At 38.4% G+C, this 16033-nt stretch overlaps 1 protein-coding gene across 3 annotated transcripts in view; it reads right to left on the bottom strand.

The window, feature by feature from the left end:
* WDR33 (WD repeat domain 33) overlaps positions 1-16033 on the bottom strand; it is a 91941-nt gene that overhangs the window by 12526 nt on the left and 63382 nt on the right. For all 3 annotated transcript variants that reach the window (XM_004423935.3, XM_014782517.2, XM_087435012.1), the window contains exons 8-16: positions 8108-8234; positions 6812-6966; positions 6640-6718; positions 5570-5680; positions 5111-5205; positions 4813-4899; positions 4155-4294; positions 3353-3505; positions 1351-2421 (exon numbers count right to left, since the gene is read on the bottom strand). In XM_004423935.3, coding sequence (XP_004423992.1) covers positions 1351-2421; positions 3353-3505; positions 4155-4294; positions 4813-4899; positions 5111-5205; positions 5570-5680; positions 6640-6718; positions 6812-6966; positions 8108-8234 — 2018 coding nt within the window. The remainder of the gene's footprint in view (positions 1-1350; positions 2422-3352; positions 3506-4154; positions 4295-4812; positions 4900-5110; positions 5206-5569; positions 5681-6639; positions 6719-6811; positions 6967-8107; positions 8235-16033) is intronic.

The following is a 16033-nucleotide window of genomic DNA, read 5'->3' as shown; positions in this document are numbered from 1 at the left end:
CTAATTCATTGCCATAAAGTTAGGTAAGTAAATATTATAAACACACACAAATACACTCTGTATTAATAAAAAATATAATACTTCAAGTTTTAGGGCAATTCAGGATGGTAAACCTCATTTGGTAAAGCTGAGACTTATTAAACTCATCCTAAATTCTGAAAGTTGCCCAACAAATTCTGGAAATAAATTCAAATGCCATCAGATTCTTCATTGCCATGACATTTTTAAGTTCTAGAAGATCTTCTGAAGAGTTTATATATATAATCTACTTATTTAGCTAGTTATTTTAATTCAGTAAATCCAATAGTCATCTTCACAATACTGATTCTCAGAGGTGTTTGAAAAAGCAAAACAGACTGTGTTTTCTACATGTAGCATCTGCAGCACGCCCTCTTCCAAGTGAGTGAGTGACCTTCAGTGAAGACCCAGGGAGCCAACACTATCAGCTCACTCACAGACTCACTTTTGGTCCATGACTGACTGCAAGGACACAAACCCAGTTGTTCACACCCAGATAATGCTTCCCGACTACGAAATTCAGAAAAACATAAAAACCACAGTGCCAAACAGTGTTAAATCCATTCATGCTCATGCAGTCTTTTTGTAATTCACCCCAAGCAACCTGAACTCTCCTCACACCACCTCTCAAGTACAAACTCAGCAAATGGGTAATAAAACTTGGCTGACAAAAACAGAATCCTTTAAAAAAGGCCAAGAAAATTTCTACAGAAATACTCCCTGTAAATATTTTTATATGTGAGCCAAAAACAACTTGAACAGAATTTCATCCAAAGGGTCACCATTTGAGAATGCACAGTCTGGACTGAGAGATCTCTAAAAGCATTCATTGAAATGAAAATATTGAGATCATAGCCCACAGTATCCTCAGGAGTTAAATGCCCCATACCATCCTAAAAAGTAGAGCTGGCAGGCAGATCAGAGGTGGCTCAGTCGTTGGCCGGAAGACCAGGCTACAAAGCAAGGGCCCAGAAAAGGGAGCATGGCCAGCTCGGAGCCACCCGTGCTTCCTCCTCAGGGCCACAGCTCTTTTGGAGCCCTGGGACAATTATGAACTACATTCAATTGATCTTTTGAGTTGATCTTTTCTGGAAGAACCTCTATTAAAAAGCGTAGGTTGAGAAGTAAAGATTCAGACTGCAATATGTTTAATTGTCTATTTAATTATTCTTCTTTCCTTCTTCAGCCATGAGGCTATTCTCAAGCCACTAACACTACTTGAGAGATGTTTATACCAGCTGTGACTGCTTTTCACAGTATTCAGAAGTGCCGCCTCAGTGCAGAGCGTATTTTCCCAATGTGTAATGCCTACAAGTTGGAAATATATAATACCTGATTGAAGGGGGCCCGGGGCCCATCACCTAGCAGAGCTGTTTTCTGCTGCTGGAATGATATTGGCCCTTGAGATGGATGTGGCCCTCTTGCCGGGTTCTGCTGTCCCTGAGGTCCAGGGGGCCCTTGCATGCCACCCTGGGGTGGAGGTCCCAAAGAGCCCTGGGGCGGCCCCTGCTGACCTTGTGAGCCTGGAGGCCCTCGCAATTCCTGGGGAGGGCCCAGCATTGATCCTTGGGGTGGAGGCCCCTGCATGCCTCTCATTTCCTGAGGGCCGTGTCCCAGTAGTCCACTTGGAGGGTGAGGTCCTCTCATCTCTTGAGGCAGATGGCCCATCATCATCCCTTGGGGAGCAGGACCCTGATTCTCTCGGGGGCCTGGAGGACCCTGCATTCCTCTTGGATTCAGTCCCATCAGAGGTCCCTGAGAAACAGGACCTTGGATCCCTTGAGACCCTGGCCCGCCTTGTATCCCATGAGGATGAGGAGGTCCTTGCATTCCTCTGGGACCAGGTGGTCCCTGCATACCTTGAGTACCAGGAGGCCCCTGAGGGCCCATGTGACCCTGGGGACCAGGTGGGCCTTGGGGGCCTATGTGACTTTGTGGGCCAGGTGGACCCTGAGGACCCATATGACCTTGAGGACCAGAATTACCCTGTGGTCCAGGTGGTCCTTGAGGTCCCAAAGGGCCATGAGGTCCAGGATGCCTTTGCATTCCTTGGGGCCCGTGCATGTCCTGAGGCCTTGGCAACCCCTGGGGCGGGCCCTGGGGCCCTTGTGGTCCCATGAATCCTTGTGGCCCCCCACCTCCCTGATGCAGTGGAGGACCTTGTGGTCCCATTTGCCCCTGGGGTCCAGGGGGTCTAAACTGTCCCTGTGGACCTGGAGGCCCCATTTGAGCCATGTTCATTGGCATCTGCTGAGATGGATGGGGCTGTTGAAAACCTTGAGGAATCTGTGACATTGGACCTTGTCCTGGAAAGGGCTGGGGTCCGAGGAGAGGGGTGCCAGATGAAGGAGGAGGCTGAATTTGCTCAGCCTGTTTCTGTGCAAGTCTTTCAATTTTAAGTTGCTGGAAAGAAAGAAAAAGCATACTGATAAATAAGCCAGAACCCTTGAAGATGACAATATTGTTATCACTTATTTTGCTGCGGGAGCCTTAAAACAAACATAAGGCACTGACATCTTAACACCCCAACAGTAACTAGAGTCAGATATCCTGAGAGCACTCAGGCTTCCAGATTCACTCCAGACTGCTTCTTTTTAGGTACTGGGAAATAGCAGTCAGGATTATTTATATCCATCTTGATCAGGGAAAGCCCAATAATTTCCTAGTATTTTATTATTCTTGGTAGCTGTCAAAGGTAGGAAAAATAAGAACAAACTACCTGCTCTAGAACTGACAGAAGAAGAAAAATTCTTTTATCTGCGGATAAATAAGTGAATCCAAATTAAAACTATGTTGGCTTTATCTTTTCTATTAAAAATATACATTTAGGTGGCTGGCCCCATGGCCGAGTGATTCAAGTTCTGTGCACTCCACTTTGGCAGCCCAGGTTCACAGGTTCAGATCCCGGGCATAGACCTACTCCACTTATCAGCCATGCTGTGGAGGCATCCCACATACAAAACAGAGGAAGACTGGCACAGATGTTAGCTCAGGGCTAATCTTCCTCAAGCAAAAAAAAAAGGAAGATTGGCAACGGATGTTAGCTCAGGGCGAATCTTCCTCACCAAAAAAAAAAAAAAAAAAAAAGTGTGTGTGTGTGTGTGTGTGTGTGTATATATAACTTAGTTCTACTCACTGCTTGACTGATCTGGTTTTAAAAGTCTAAGAACAGGATTCTTTTAGAAACTAGCTTCCTAACATTGCATTAAGAAATGGTGGTGCTCATCAGACCCATCTGAGAATACCTTCTCTTCTCCTTAAGAGCATTATCAATAAAAAATGTTATCACTACTTTCTTAGATCATCTTGAATCCCCCTAAAGAGCTTCACACACCTCCAGAAGCTGTGGGTTAGTATACTGTAATGTGGCCATTTCTTGCTCAATTTCTGCTTGTGTTTTTTTCTTCTCTTCCAATTTAATGTCCTCTTTTCTGTCATTCAGCACCTCGTTTGGGGCAGGAATTGGAACTTTATTTTGCATCCAAGCCTTGGAAAAGAAGAGGATATTAAAACATAACCTAAGTGTGTAAATTCTAATGATAGAATGAGAAAGCCATTCTATAATGTCATTGGCTCATTCCAACCTGCTGAACACAAGTCAGCTCACCTGGTCGATCTTTATTTCGGATACTAACTGTTAGTGACACAGGAGTGGTGTTAGGCAAGCACATTACTAGGTAGAAATTACTAAGTCAATAGAAACTGTAAGATCTTGCATGTTATTAGGAATATGCAAAGCTTGCCTGCCTCTGTAGAAGAGCACATGCACTTTGTGTTGGGGGGACCAATAAAGCAGAAGACAGAAACGACAGAGAAGAGAGTCAACATACTCTCCCTGCTCCAGGCCTCTTTTTCCTCCTTCCTCTGATAGCTTGGATGATAATAAGCAGGTGAGAATAAAAAAAGATCTAGAGAAGAGTCATGATAAACAACACTAACTGCAAAGCAGTAGATGGGAACTATGTCTACAAATGCCTGAAATATATGAAGAATGCTCCAAAAAAACAGTCTATTGTAAAGAAATACCTTCAACAGATGAGATAATCCAAGAGAAACATATTTCTGAATTTCAATTAGACTCATCAAGCAGAAACTCCCAGTGCATGGATGAAGTGGGGCCACTTTTAGTTACTCACCTGCTGGAACTGAGCAGGAATAGGTTTTGCATAAGGAACTTTCTTCTGAGGTACTTTTTTCTGATCCTTTTGCATCACCTCCTCCATTCCCCAATCTAAACCTGGAATCGTCATTTCAATTTCATTTGATTCATCTTTCCCTATAACCATAAAGAGAAGTAGTTAACCAAGGAAAGAAATTGGCTACTTCATCAATGAACACATTTTTTGGAAGAAAAGATTTAAAATATTATATAGTTTACATCACTTTCATCAACAATTCTCAACATAAATCATTTTGGCATTTTCAAAATAATTTAATACTATGAAGATAAGAAACAGGTCTACAAAAATTTTATAAAAAGAAAATTCATAGGGGCTGGTCCAGTGGTGCAAGCAGTTAAGTTCACGCACTCTGCTGTGGCGGCCCGGGGTTCACCAGTTCGGATTCCGGGCGTGCGCCGACGCACTGCTTGGCAAGCCATGCTGTGGCGGCGTCCCATATAACGTGGAGGAAGATGGGCATGGATGTTAGCCCAGGGCCAGTCTTCCTCAGCAAAAAGAGGAGGATTGGCAGATGTTAGCTCAGGGCTGATCCTCCTCACAAAAAAAATAATTAATTAATTAATTAATTAATTAATTAAAAAAAAATAAAATTTATAGGTACAACTTCTCTTACCCATCTGCTCTTGTTCCATAGCTAATTTTAGTTGTTCAGGTATCCCCATCCCTGGAATTACTGCAAGGCTATTAGGTTCAAGGTCATCTATAAATAGGAATACATCCATTGTCAATAGATTTTTTAAATGTAGTGGTGCAATAAAATTAATACTTTATAAACATGAAACCTATTGCTGGTGATTTATAAATCAACAAACTAGAAAACTAAAATTAGTTTAGTATAATCTTCTTAATATCTAACATTTTTATAACAGAATATCAGATTTCAAAGAAGGATAAATGTGCAAGAGCCTCACCATATTCTACTCCGTCTTCAGACATTCCAGGTAATAGGTTTAGATTATATCGATCTCGCATTTTGTCACCTGGTCGGTTTCGGGTCCAGAATTTGCTGTCAAAGTAAAAGTAAATGGAGGGGGCAGGAGCATGGTTTCAGTGTTTTTCTGGGCACTTAACAGGACTAAGCAGTCCCCTGGTAAATACAACAAAGTTTTACAATGACTTTCTTCTACAAATTTTAAATGTTGAAAGACTCTTTTAAGCAGAAGGCAAAACAAAATTCGAATAACGAAGTCATATTCAGTATCCAATCTCCTTCTCACAATATATGTATTTACAAACCACTACAAAAATATTCTTAAGAATAAGATGGAGTACAAATTAATACATTAATCTATCAATAAAAGTTATAGAGATTTATCTCCTGCTACTCCATGAATACAGTAATTCCTTGTTATTTTTGATATAAATCTTACCTGGTATGGTCATTTGAGCCTGAGCAGAGAATATGTCCAAGTGGATGCCAAGCCAGACTCCAGATCATTCCTTCATGGGCCATCTCCATTCCACCCACCTCCTTCTCTACCCTATAATAACACCACAGAAAGAAGTCTTTTTCACAAAAGTTACCAAAAACCAAAAAAAAAGACATTTCATTTTAGTGTAACACAAAGCTACCAAAGCCTGTTACTTTGAATCTGGTCAATTCCACATGTTTCAGGGGTATTGATTTGTCATCAGTAATATATTCTTTCGTCCAAAGAGCACTTCAGAGAGGAAATGTTTCAAGAATGACTTCACCAATAAGAACAAGGAAATCTGAGCCAGCCCTGATGGCCTAGTGGTTAAAGTTCAGCATGCTCTACTTTGGTGGCCTGGGTTCGGTTCTTGGGCACGGAACCACACCACTCATCTGTCAGTAGCCATGCTGTGGCAGTGGCTCATATTAGAAGAATCAGAAGAATTTACAACCACACACAACTGGGGCTTTGGGGGGGAAAAGGAAGAAAAAGGAAGAAGATAAGCAACAGATGTTAGCTTAGGGAGAATCTTCCCCTGCAAAAAAAAAAAAAAAAGAAGAAGAAGAAGAAAAGAAACGAGGAAATCTGTTTTATTCTCTCTTAATGACTTCCACGTCCAAATACAGAGCTGCCAGGCCGGCCCCGTGGCTTAGCGGTCAAGTGCGCGTGCTCTGCTGCTGGGGGCCCAGGGTTCAGATCCTGGGCGCGCACCGACACACTGCTTCTCCGGCCATGCTGAGGCTGCGTCCCACATACAGCAACTAGAAGGATGTGCAGCTATGACATACAACTATCCACTGGGGCTTTGGGGAAAAAAAATAAATAAATAAAATCTTAAAAAAAAAAAAATACAGAGCTGCCAAGTTTTCTATTCTAAGCTGGGTTTACAAAATTGAAAACTGCAGGAAGTCTCTAATATAGGACATAGGAACACTCAGAAAAATACAAAACTTTATCATGTTTTACACTTTCAGGTGCTCTCTTCATAAAATATACAACTTCTTTACATAACAAGTGTTACATACCCAACATGCCAGAATAACAAAGAGCCATCGGAACCCCCACTGGCAAAAAGTCCTTCATGAACAGGATGCCAGGCCACAGCTGTAAAACAAAAATAAGGGGAAAGACAAAATTATTAGGATCTCAGAACACTGCAGGTACTAGTCAGAGTGAGAAGCATATCAAGCCACTGACCTGTGGCTTCCTTCTTATGACCTCGGAAGACTTGAAGCTCTTCTTTCAGGTTTCGGATATCGAAAAGTTTACAAAGATGGTCACGGGATGCTGTGAGTAGCCAATTGCCGTTGAGATTTAATTTTACTTCCATTACTGTGTTTTTATGGGCATGACTAGGAATAAAGTATCAAGAAAATAATCTGTCAGAATTCAAAACAAGTATAAATCAACATAAAGGTTATTTTTGTTGAAAAGTACACAGGTCAAGATGGCAAGAGGTCTGGCCAAGAAGTAATAACGCATGTAACATCACGGGACCACAATTTAAAAGCACAGTTGAAAGAGACAGGTCACTGACAGAAATAATGTCCACTATCTAAGCACCGCTTTCATTAACCAGTCAAAATAGCAGCAGAGTTTCAACTGGATGGAAAAGTTTATCTGCAAAGTAGAGGAAGCACTAGAACACATAAATTAATACTCAATAAAGCTCATTAAATTTTTAAAAATTCAATGAAGCTCTTCCCATTAAGATGAAGCTAAAAAGATAAACAAGGGCACAGGCTAGTTTGAGGGTTAATTTGAACTAAAGACACTGCAACAAGCTGAGGCCTGCACAATGTACATCTCCAAGGGGCACCAGTCACAAGGCGTGCTATTTGGTTTGGCCATCGGAGCTGTGCAACAAGGCAGCCTTGCTCCAACCAGCTCACTCTGGATATGGCTCACTTTCCAATCAGAAGGACCAGGATATGGCTGCTTGGTCAAAAAAACATTAACAATATATTTATATAACTGTGAAGGTTTACAGATCATTCAAAGAGAAAATTTTACTATGTGGCTGCATCATAAATATCCTGTGGCTGCATCTCAGACAAAAAATAAGAACTGATTCAAAAATAGAAGAAAAACTTCTCTATAAATAGATATAGTGAGATGGAGAAACCTGGGCTGTATCTAATAATTGGCACATATATCAACTCCATACAGTGCCAAAATGTATTATGATGAGGAGAGACAGTAAGCTAGAATAGTAATAACCACCTCTTGCTCCTCCTCCTTCCCACCCCCCTACCCCCATGATACCCAAATTAAATTTAGATATATGTGGCAGAACAAAAACCAAACCTTATTTTATTAGGAATTTAGAGAGAAATCATCTTTAATTAAGAGGAAGTCTATAGACACAAGTCCATCTGTTGTCTACACTACTTTTTCAGGAATATCTAAGAGGAGAGAAAGCTAAAAGTTAAAGAATACAGGCAACTTTGTTCTCCTTTGTTTAGGGACCAAGGTGGGGTTCCTATCACTTACAGTGTTGCAAGACTCTGCCCAGTCTTGGGATCCCAGAACTTGATTGGCTGTTGACTATCTTTACTTCCTGAAACAACTAACCCTTTTGTTGGATGCCAGTCTACACATTTCACATCAGCACCATGCCCTGTCGGAAACAAGTTAAGATAAAAACCTAGTCAGTCATACATATTTAAAGCAGGACTCCATTCTAATTTAAACCAAAGTAGAGAAACTTATTAAATGTTTTGATCCTAGTGTTCAGTCATCTTAAACTTTTTAAAGAGACTCTAGTCTTTGTGTCTGGAAGACTTCTGAATATAGAAGCCTCTCTTTCTACGCCAGGATGGACAAGAACCAATCCTCTTCTCCCAGAACTAAGCCCATCTTCGTGCCTACCTGCTGATAGGCCAGTCAAGGCTTTTTGGAAGCTACACCTCTCAAGCCCCCACATACACAGCTTTTCAAACTTCTCACACTGTTCCTGCATTATCCTAATTATTAGGCACAATTCCTGTCATTCATTTTAGTTTTCCCACTTTGTAGTAGTCCTCACAAGACTATAGATCAAAAGTCCTAAATTCAAGTTCAGACACCACCACTTATTCTAGATGTGACAACAGGAAAAACATTCCATCTTTCTGATAATAAAAGCTAGTCTACTGAGTGCTTACTATGTGTTAGGCAGTGTAGTGAGCACTTATGAGCATCACATCTTTAAATCCTCACAAAATCCTGAGCAAAGTATTATCATTATCTCCATTTTACAAGTGAAGAAATAGAAGGACTGGAAGGGTTGAATAACATGTCCTAGATTCCAAAGCTAGTCAATAAGAACAGAAGATGGAATCTGAATCTCATCTACAGGATTCCAGAGATAGTTCTCTTAACCAGTGTGCTAGAGTATGAGGTCACTTCACAAATGTAATAGACTAACTGTTACTAAGAGTCACAAAAGTGAAAATCAGAATGTATAAAACTGAAAGAAATGAATATGATTTTTGAAAAACTAGGTGCAGTACAAGAAGAGCCTCAAGAACATTTTTTATAGCAAATACACTAAGAAAAGCAGGTGAGGAGTGAGGTAAAGAGCATTTGAAATAGCTCCTTCTCTAACCTGGATCAAATCTAGCTTCTACGAATTTTGGGGTGGGAAGGATATAGAAGAATAGGAAAAAAGGGAAGTAGGAAAAAAGAGATGGCTCTAGAGGCATTGGAAAGTGAATTGCACCAATTGAGAAGGGGAGTAATGCCCATCTCAAATAGGCATGAACTTATCTAAAGACAAGACTCCATGCTGGCAGGGATGTAGGGAGATACCAACAATCTGGAGAACAGCATGGCACTGCATATCAAAAGCATGAAAAAAGTGCATCTCCTACAACCCAATAAGCCCATGTCTCAGAATTTATCATAAAGAAAAAAGAGATGTCCAAAAAGATTTGTCTAAAAGGAGGTTTACTGATTCCGTTTATTTTTAAATGTCCTTGAATAGGAAATAAATATATTACAATATAAATTACAGTATGGCATATGTGCTCAATGGAATATGATGCACCTATTATAATGATCCTATAGATAATTTAATGACGTGATTAAAATATTCATGATATTAAGTTTATTTAAAAAAAACCATACCAGTGTGTACAGCATTCCTAATACCATCACTGTAAAAGGCTAACAAATTAATAGCATGAGTGACTGTGTGTGCACAACTGCAAAGAGAAAAAAGGCAAGAAGTCTACACACCACACTGTTAAGAGACATAACATTAAGCTGAGTGGCAGTACTAAGGTGATTCTTATTTCTCTGTGTGTTTTCTCTTTTTATATTTTCTACAATGAACATATATTATTTCATAACTGGGATGTGAAGGTGGGAAAGAGAAAGAGAGGTTTTGTTGTTGCTTTGATTTTTTATTAAGAAAAAGAACTAAGGATGGAAAAATTGAATAGAAAAACAATTCAGTCCCCTAGCCCCTTGCTCGCCTTAAGAACTTTTAAAGTTATTAATGATGTGATGCTAAAAAGATATGGCCAGGGAATTTAAAACCTTTATAGGCCACTATCACCTAAAATTAAATATTATGTATAGATATGTATTTTAACCAAATTTGAGTGGAAAACACATGAGAAAGCACTTTTAAAACGTGATGTGCGGGGCAGCCCTGTGGCTTAGCGGTTAAGTGCGCACACTCCGCTACTGGCGCCCCGGGTTCGGATCCCGGGCGCGCACTGACGCACCACTTCTCCAGCCATGCTGAGGCCGCGTCCCACATACAGCAACTAGAAGGATGTGCAACTATGACATACAACTATCTGCTGGGACTTTGGGGGGTGGGGGCGAAGGAGGAGGATTGGCAATAGACGTTAGCTCAGAGCCGGTCTTCCTCAGCAAAAAGAGGAGGATTAGCATGAATGTTAGCTCAGGGCTGATCTTCCTCAAAAAAAATAAATAAATAAAAATAAAATAAAATAAATAAAACGTGATGCGCTATGCAAAAAAGTGCATATTCAAAAAAGTGCATATTCTTAGCAGCCATCTCTACCCTCACCTTCTCTGGGACACTTTTATTACATAAAGTATATCCATTTAGTTTAAAGAAGTATATGCAAAACCAAAGGAACAACAAAATATATTTTAGCTGCTTTAATTTTGTTTTCTGAAGTTTTCTAAAATGTATTTAAGAAGAATTCAAGAAAGTGAGGAATCTTGTCCATCCTTTTGTTAAATGAATTTACCCATATCCATATACATCACTAACATAAATCAGACTAACTGGTATTGATTCTTGGATATTATTTTATCGGTCACTGTCCTTAATAATAAAAATACTACTACTAATAAACACATATACTTGTTATGTATGGTACCATTCTAAGCAAAGTATGTATACTGACTCATCATTTTACATATGAAGATTACAAACCGCAGATAGGTTCAATAACTTGCCCACGATCACACAGTTGACATGTGGCAGGGCAGACATGTGAATGCAAGGAGCTGGCCCCTGAGCCACTGCTCTTAATGCCTATCCTATACTGCTTTATTAGATGTGAAAAGGTTAGCCTAAGAGTCACAGGAGGAAAAGAAAACAAAAATATGTGCCTTCCTATTTGCTTCTATATGCATAAAGACTCACTGAAGGATGGTACATAGCAGTCAGGGAACTAGGATAGGAGGGGGACTATTCAAGACTCTACATTATTTTACTTGTATTATCTACTTTTTTAAAAATTAAATACAAATAAATAAAAGAAAGTCATCTAAGAAAATATGTGCAAAAAAGTATGTAGCATGCTAACATTAAAAAGAGACACAGGGCCAGCCCCGTGGCTTAGCGGTTAAGTGCGCGTGCTCCACTGCTGGCGGCCCGGGTTCGGATCCCGGGCGCGCACCGACGCACCACTTCTCCGGCCATGCTGAGGCCATGTCCCACATACAGCAACTAGAGGGATGTGCAACTATGACATACAACTATCTACTGGGGCTTTGGGGGAAAAATAAATAAATAAAATTATAAAAAGAGACACATGCACACATATACACAGAACACATACATACATTTGCTCAAAAATGCATAAGATACGTCTGAAAGAATACACAAGAATCTGATAATAATTGCCTCCAAGAAGGAGAACTGGGTAGTGGGAGGACAAGGGTAAGGAAACGTACTGTATTTTGTCTGGTAATTTTTAAATATTGAAACACGTGAATGATCTATTGAGAAAAAATTCAATTAAAAAAATTCACTAAACAGTGAATTGGTTATCTCTGGAAAGTGGGTATGAAATCTTTACAAGCAGCATATATCATTTTTATAATGTTTTTTTAAATGAAAAAGAGGAAAAATAAATAGATCAAGCTGACAGAAACAAACTGATATGCAACCGCTTCCTTCTTCAGTGAAAAAAGAGTTCCTGGATTCCCAAGGAAGCAACAAAAACTATTTCAATGATAAAATTTTACACTCTTATGTCAATGTTGATACATTTAAACCCAGAAGAACTAGATAATAGAAATTTATTCTATGAAAATAAAAGTTATTTAAAACTTTTATATTTAAAATATAGTACTTGGAGCCTTGTTCATAATAGTGGAAACGTGTAAACAAATTTTAGAAGTGGAAGGATTAAATAAACTTTGCCATAGCCAAAAAACAGAAGAAACATACAACTATTAAAATGAAGATTCTGGAAATAAAGAAAAATGCTCATGAAATAAAGTAAACTTTTACAAAGCAAACAAAATAATGCATGCACAAACTGTACATATGCTATGAGGATGATTATGAAAATGTACATGTATAATTACAAAAATGTAGATATGGATAAGCAGGAAATGAAAATTATACTGGGATAGTGGAAACAAAGGTAAAGTTTTTCTATTCACATTTCCTCTAATGTTATATTGTGGTTTTAACCATAAATAACATGGGTTAGATTTATGTCTGTGAACATGTTGATGTGTTTTTAAAATGAGAAGGAAAAAAAAACAATGAATGCAAGTTACCTTACTAGGTTAATATTTTCTCTGTCAAATTAGCAAAAGTTAAATTTGGTGACACTCAGTGTCAATAAGAGAATAACAGGCATTCTCATCCATAAAAGTAAATTAGTACAACTTTTTGGGGAGGCCATTTGGCCATATCCAACAAAATGTTAAATGCTCATAGCCTTTAATTCTGTAACTCCTCTGCTAGCAATTTACCCTATGTCTGTGGTTGTAAAAGCACACCAAGATTTATGTATAAAGATATTTATTGCACCTTGTTTGAACTGCAAGACTGGAAACAACCTAAAATGAATCAATGAGGGATTATTTAGGAAATTAAGGTATATCTATATAATTAAATACAATACAGCTGTTAAAACTGAGGCAGAAAAAGGGAACTTTTGGGGATACTGGAAATGTTATATATCTTGATTATCGTGTCAAAATACATAGAACTGTACACCTAAAAAGGGTGATACCTCCATAAGCCTGACTTTTAAAATATATTAGCAGAAAAACAAAGTATAATTTAGTCTATTTGTAAAAAAGAAAACTTAAGCTGGTAATAAGATTTTTAGGGATAAGAAATGGTATGAGAATAAGAAGGCATTTACTCTTCTGTACTACTTGAAGTTTTGAACATGTGCTTTTATTACTTTACTTAATGGCAACTGTCTTTGGTTTCCCTCTATTCAAAACTCAAGTGAATGGGGCCGGCCCGGTGGCTTAGCGGTTAAGTGTGCGTGCTCTGCTGCTGGCGGCCCGGGTTCGGATCCCGGGCGCGCACCAACGCACCGCTTCTCCGGCCATGCTGAGGCCACGTCCCACATACAGCAACTAGAAGGATGTGCAACTATGACATACAACTATCTACTGGGGCTTTGGGGGAAAAAAATAAATAAATAAAAATTAAAAAAAAGAAAAACAAAAAAACTCAAGTGAATGACTGATATCAATTAGTGCCTTCATTTGCCAATACAGAACTAACCAGTGCCTGTGGTCCCAGGAAGATTGTGCTTCAGAGCCTCAGTGGGGATGCATTTTTTCATTGATAGCTCTTGGACTTGGTATGGCCGAGTTAAGTTTCCAGGATATTATGGGTTTTGTGAGCTGGCATACCATATATAAAAACTTAATCTTATATAAATTATTATCTCATAGAAAAATGATTGAGTCTCAAACACATGGATTTATCAATTTCAACCATTAACCCTAAAGAATGCCTCTACAGTAATTTTTATCATTTCAAAGGTCCAGATTTTCAGGATAGAATCATTCAAAGTTCTTTGTGATCCTCAAACATGGAGATTCCAAGGATGTAGATTTGCAATGCTGAAGCAAATACAGGCTTAATGGACAATTCATTCAAGTCACAACTGTTTCTATGGCCTAGTAACTGAGATATTTTAGTACTAAAAACATCTTGCTAATAGCTCAAGGTTTTAGGACTAAAACTTCTGACCAATGAAAGACCAAGTATTTTTAAAAGTAGTATTTAACTAAACTTTTCAGAATCAAGCTTGTAAAAACATGAAGATAAAATTCGCACCACCACCAAACCTGCTCCAGATACTACAAAGCCTAACAAAGGAACAAGGTGTAGCCCTGCAGGTGACAGACAAGAGTCTACAGATAGACTGAAGTAAACACACCAATCTTTAGTAGGATGGCAGAGCTTCAAAGGAATCCAGCAATACAGGCACGTGGGTACCAAGCAAAGACTCCAGGATCCCTGGGAAAGGTCACAGTACCTTATCTATACTTGACTGCAATTAGAAACAGAGGATAGGCTTGAAGAAAGATTTCAATATTGGGACTTGGAGATGCAATTAACAAATCCTAAAATTAAGAGATTCCACTTGCAAATCATATAAAGAACAAGATTGTCATAATAAATCTATGTGTGGAATTTCCTTCGAATACTTATAAATACTTAAGAATTTAACCTGCACTGTCTAATAAAGTAGCTATTAGCCACATATGGCTATTTAAACTTGTTTTAATTAAAGTTGAAAATTAGGTTCCTCAGTCACACTAGTGACATTTCAAGTGCTCAACAGCCACATGCGACTAGTGGCTAGCATATTGGACAGCACAGATATAAAATACTTCCATCATCACAAAAAGTCCTATTGGCCAACACTCATTTAAGACTATAATTAGCCATTTTAAAGTTAGTTTCTCCTTAAATTCCCATAATCATATCATTTTTATTCACTATCTCAGTTACACAATGAAACAACAACACGAAAATTATCTTCAATTGAGACTAGAGCTAGGGAAGACCTGCAAAGTTATCCAGCCCTGTAATTTTTACATAAGAGAAAACTGAGGCCTAAAAGGGTTAAGCCAATGGCCAGAGATGGCCCAGATTTTCTTCTTCCCGTTCCAATCTTCCCTTCACCTCACTAAATATAACATCTAAATGAAGTGACAGAATAGTTCCTTTTGTTTTGTTTCACTTATCAATCAACTTTCACTTTCTCAAATGTAACTGAGAAGGTTGTAGAAGACAAACTTCTGTACACCTTTCCATCTCCCAGAACTATACAAGAAAAGAATTCAATAAAACCTAAAAATAAATATATAAATAAAAATCATTTCTTTTAATTATCTGAGAAGTAATCAGATTGATTCTGAGGACCAGGGCCATGCTAAGAATAAAGAAATGTGGCAACCATGATCTAACTCCATCCGGAGAAATTCCAAATTAATCTAACCACACTGGGTTACTTTTAGAGGTTAAACCTTGAGGGCAATGAATTTTACATAATTTCTTAGCCAGCTAAATATTCCCTCAGGGTTCTAGCTGAAGGAATAGTGAGAGAACTAGCATCTCCTGAAGACAGGTGGCCTTGGTTTGTGGATTAACCTGTGTCTGACACACTAGAATTATTTAACTTATTATTTCATAATAATTATTTGCAAAAAGCAACCATTAATTGTATGTTAGAATTTATACTGAAGGGAGGTAAACAACAATCTTACTTATTGCACTTGATCATTCTTCCACACGTTCATATACATGCTCTTTCACTCATTCATTAATTCAAAATAAGTGTGTATAACAGCAACGCTTACTGGGCTCCTATTATGGGTGCTCAATCTCTAAACTACGTGATTACCAAACAAAATTAGGATTGAACACTAAGGAATTATTTGTAGAATCACACAGTCCAGTTAGAATAACTTTCAAGAAAGTTAATACTTAGAATAAAAAAGTTTTCTGAATAAAGATTGAAATAAAGCTAAGAAAACAACTAATTCAGGTTTTTTAGAGATCTTTCTCAAATAAAGACAGAAAAATCTCTTTTTTATAAAATGTTACATGACTATGCCTGAAATAGCATGGTGCAGAAGCAAAAAAGATTTTTCCTAACTAATAAAAAAACGTTTAATGTGTTTTTTTTTAAAAAGATCCTAGAAATACAATACAGAAATTCCTTAATAAAC

The sequence above is a fragment of the Ceratotherium simum genome, chromosome 9, assembly GCF_057802395.1.
Source record: "Ceratotherium simum simum isolate JZ-2026a chromosome 9, ASM5780239v1, whole genome shotgun sequence".
Taxonomy (NCBI): Eukaryota; Metazoa; Chordata; class Mammalia; order Perissodactyla; family Rhinocerotidae; genus Ceratotherium; species Ceratotherium simum.
The sequence above is the reverse complement of the archived record's forward strand: the minus strand, read 5'-3'. Positions and strand labels throughout refer to the sequence as shown.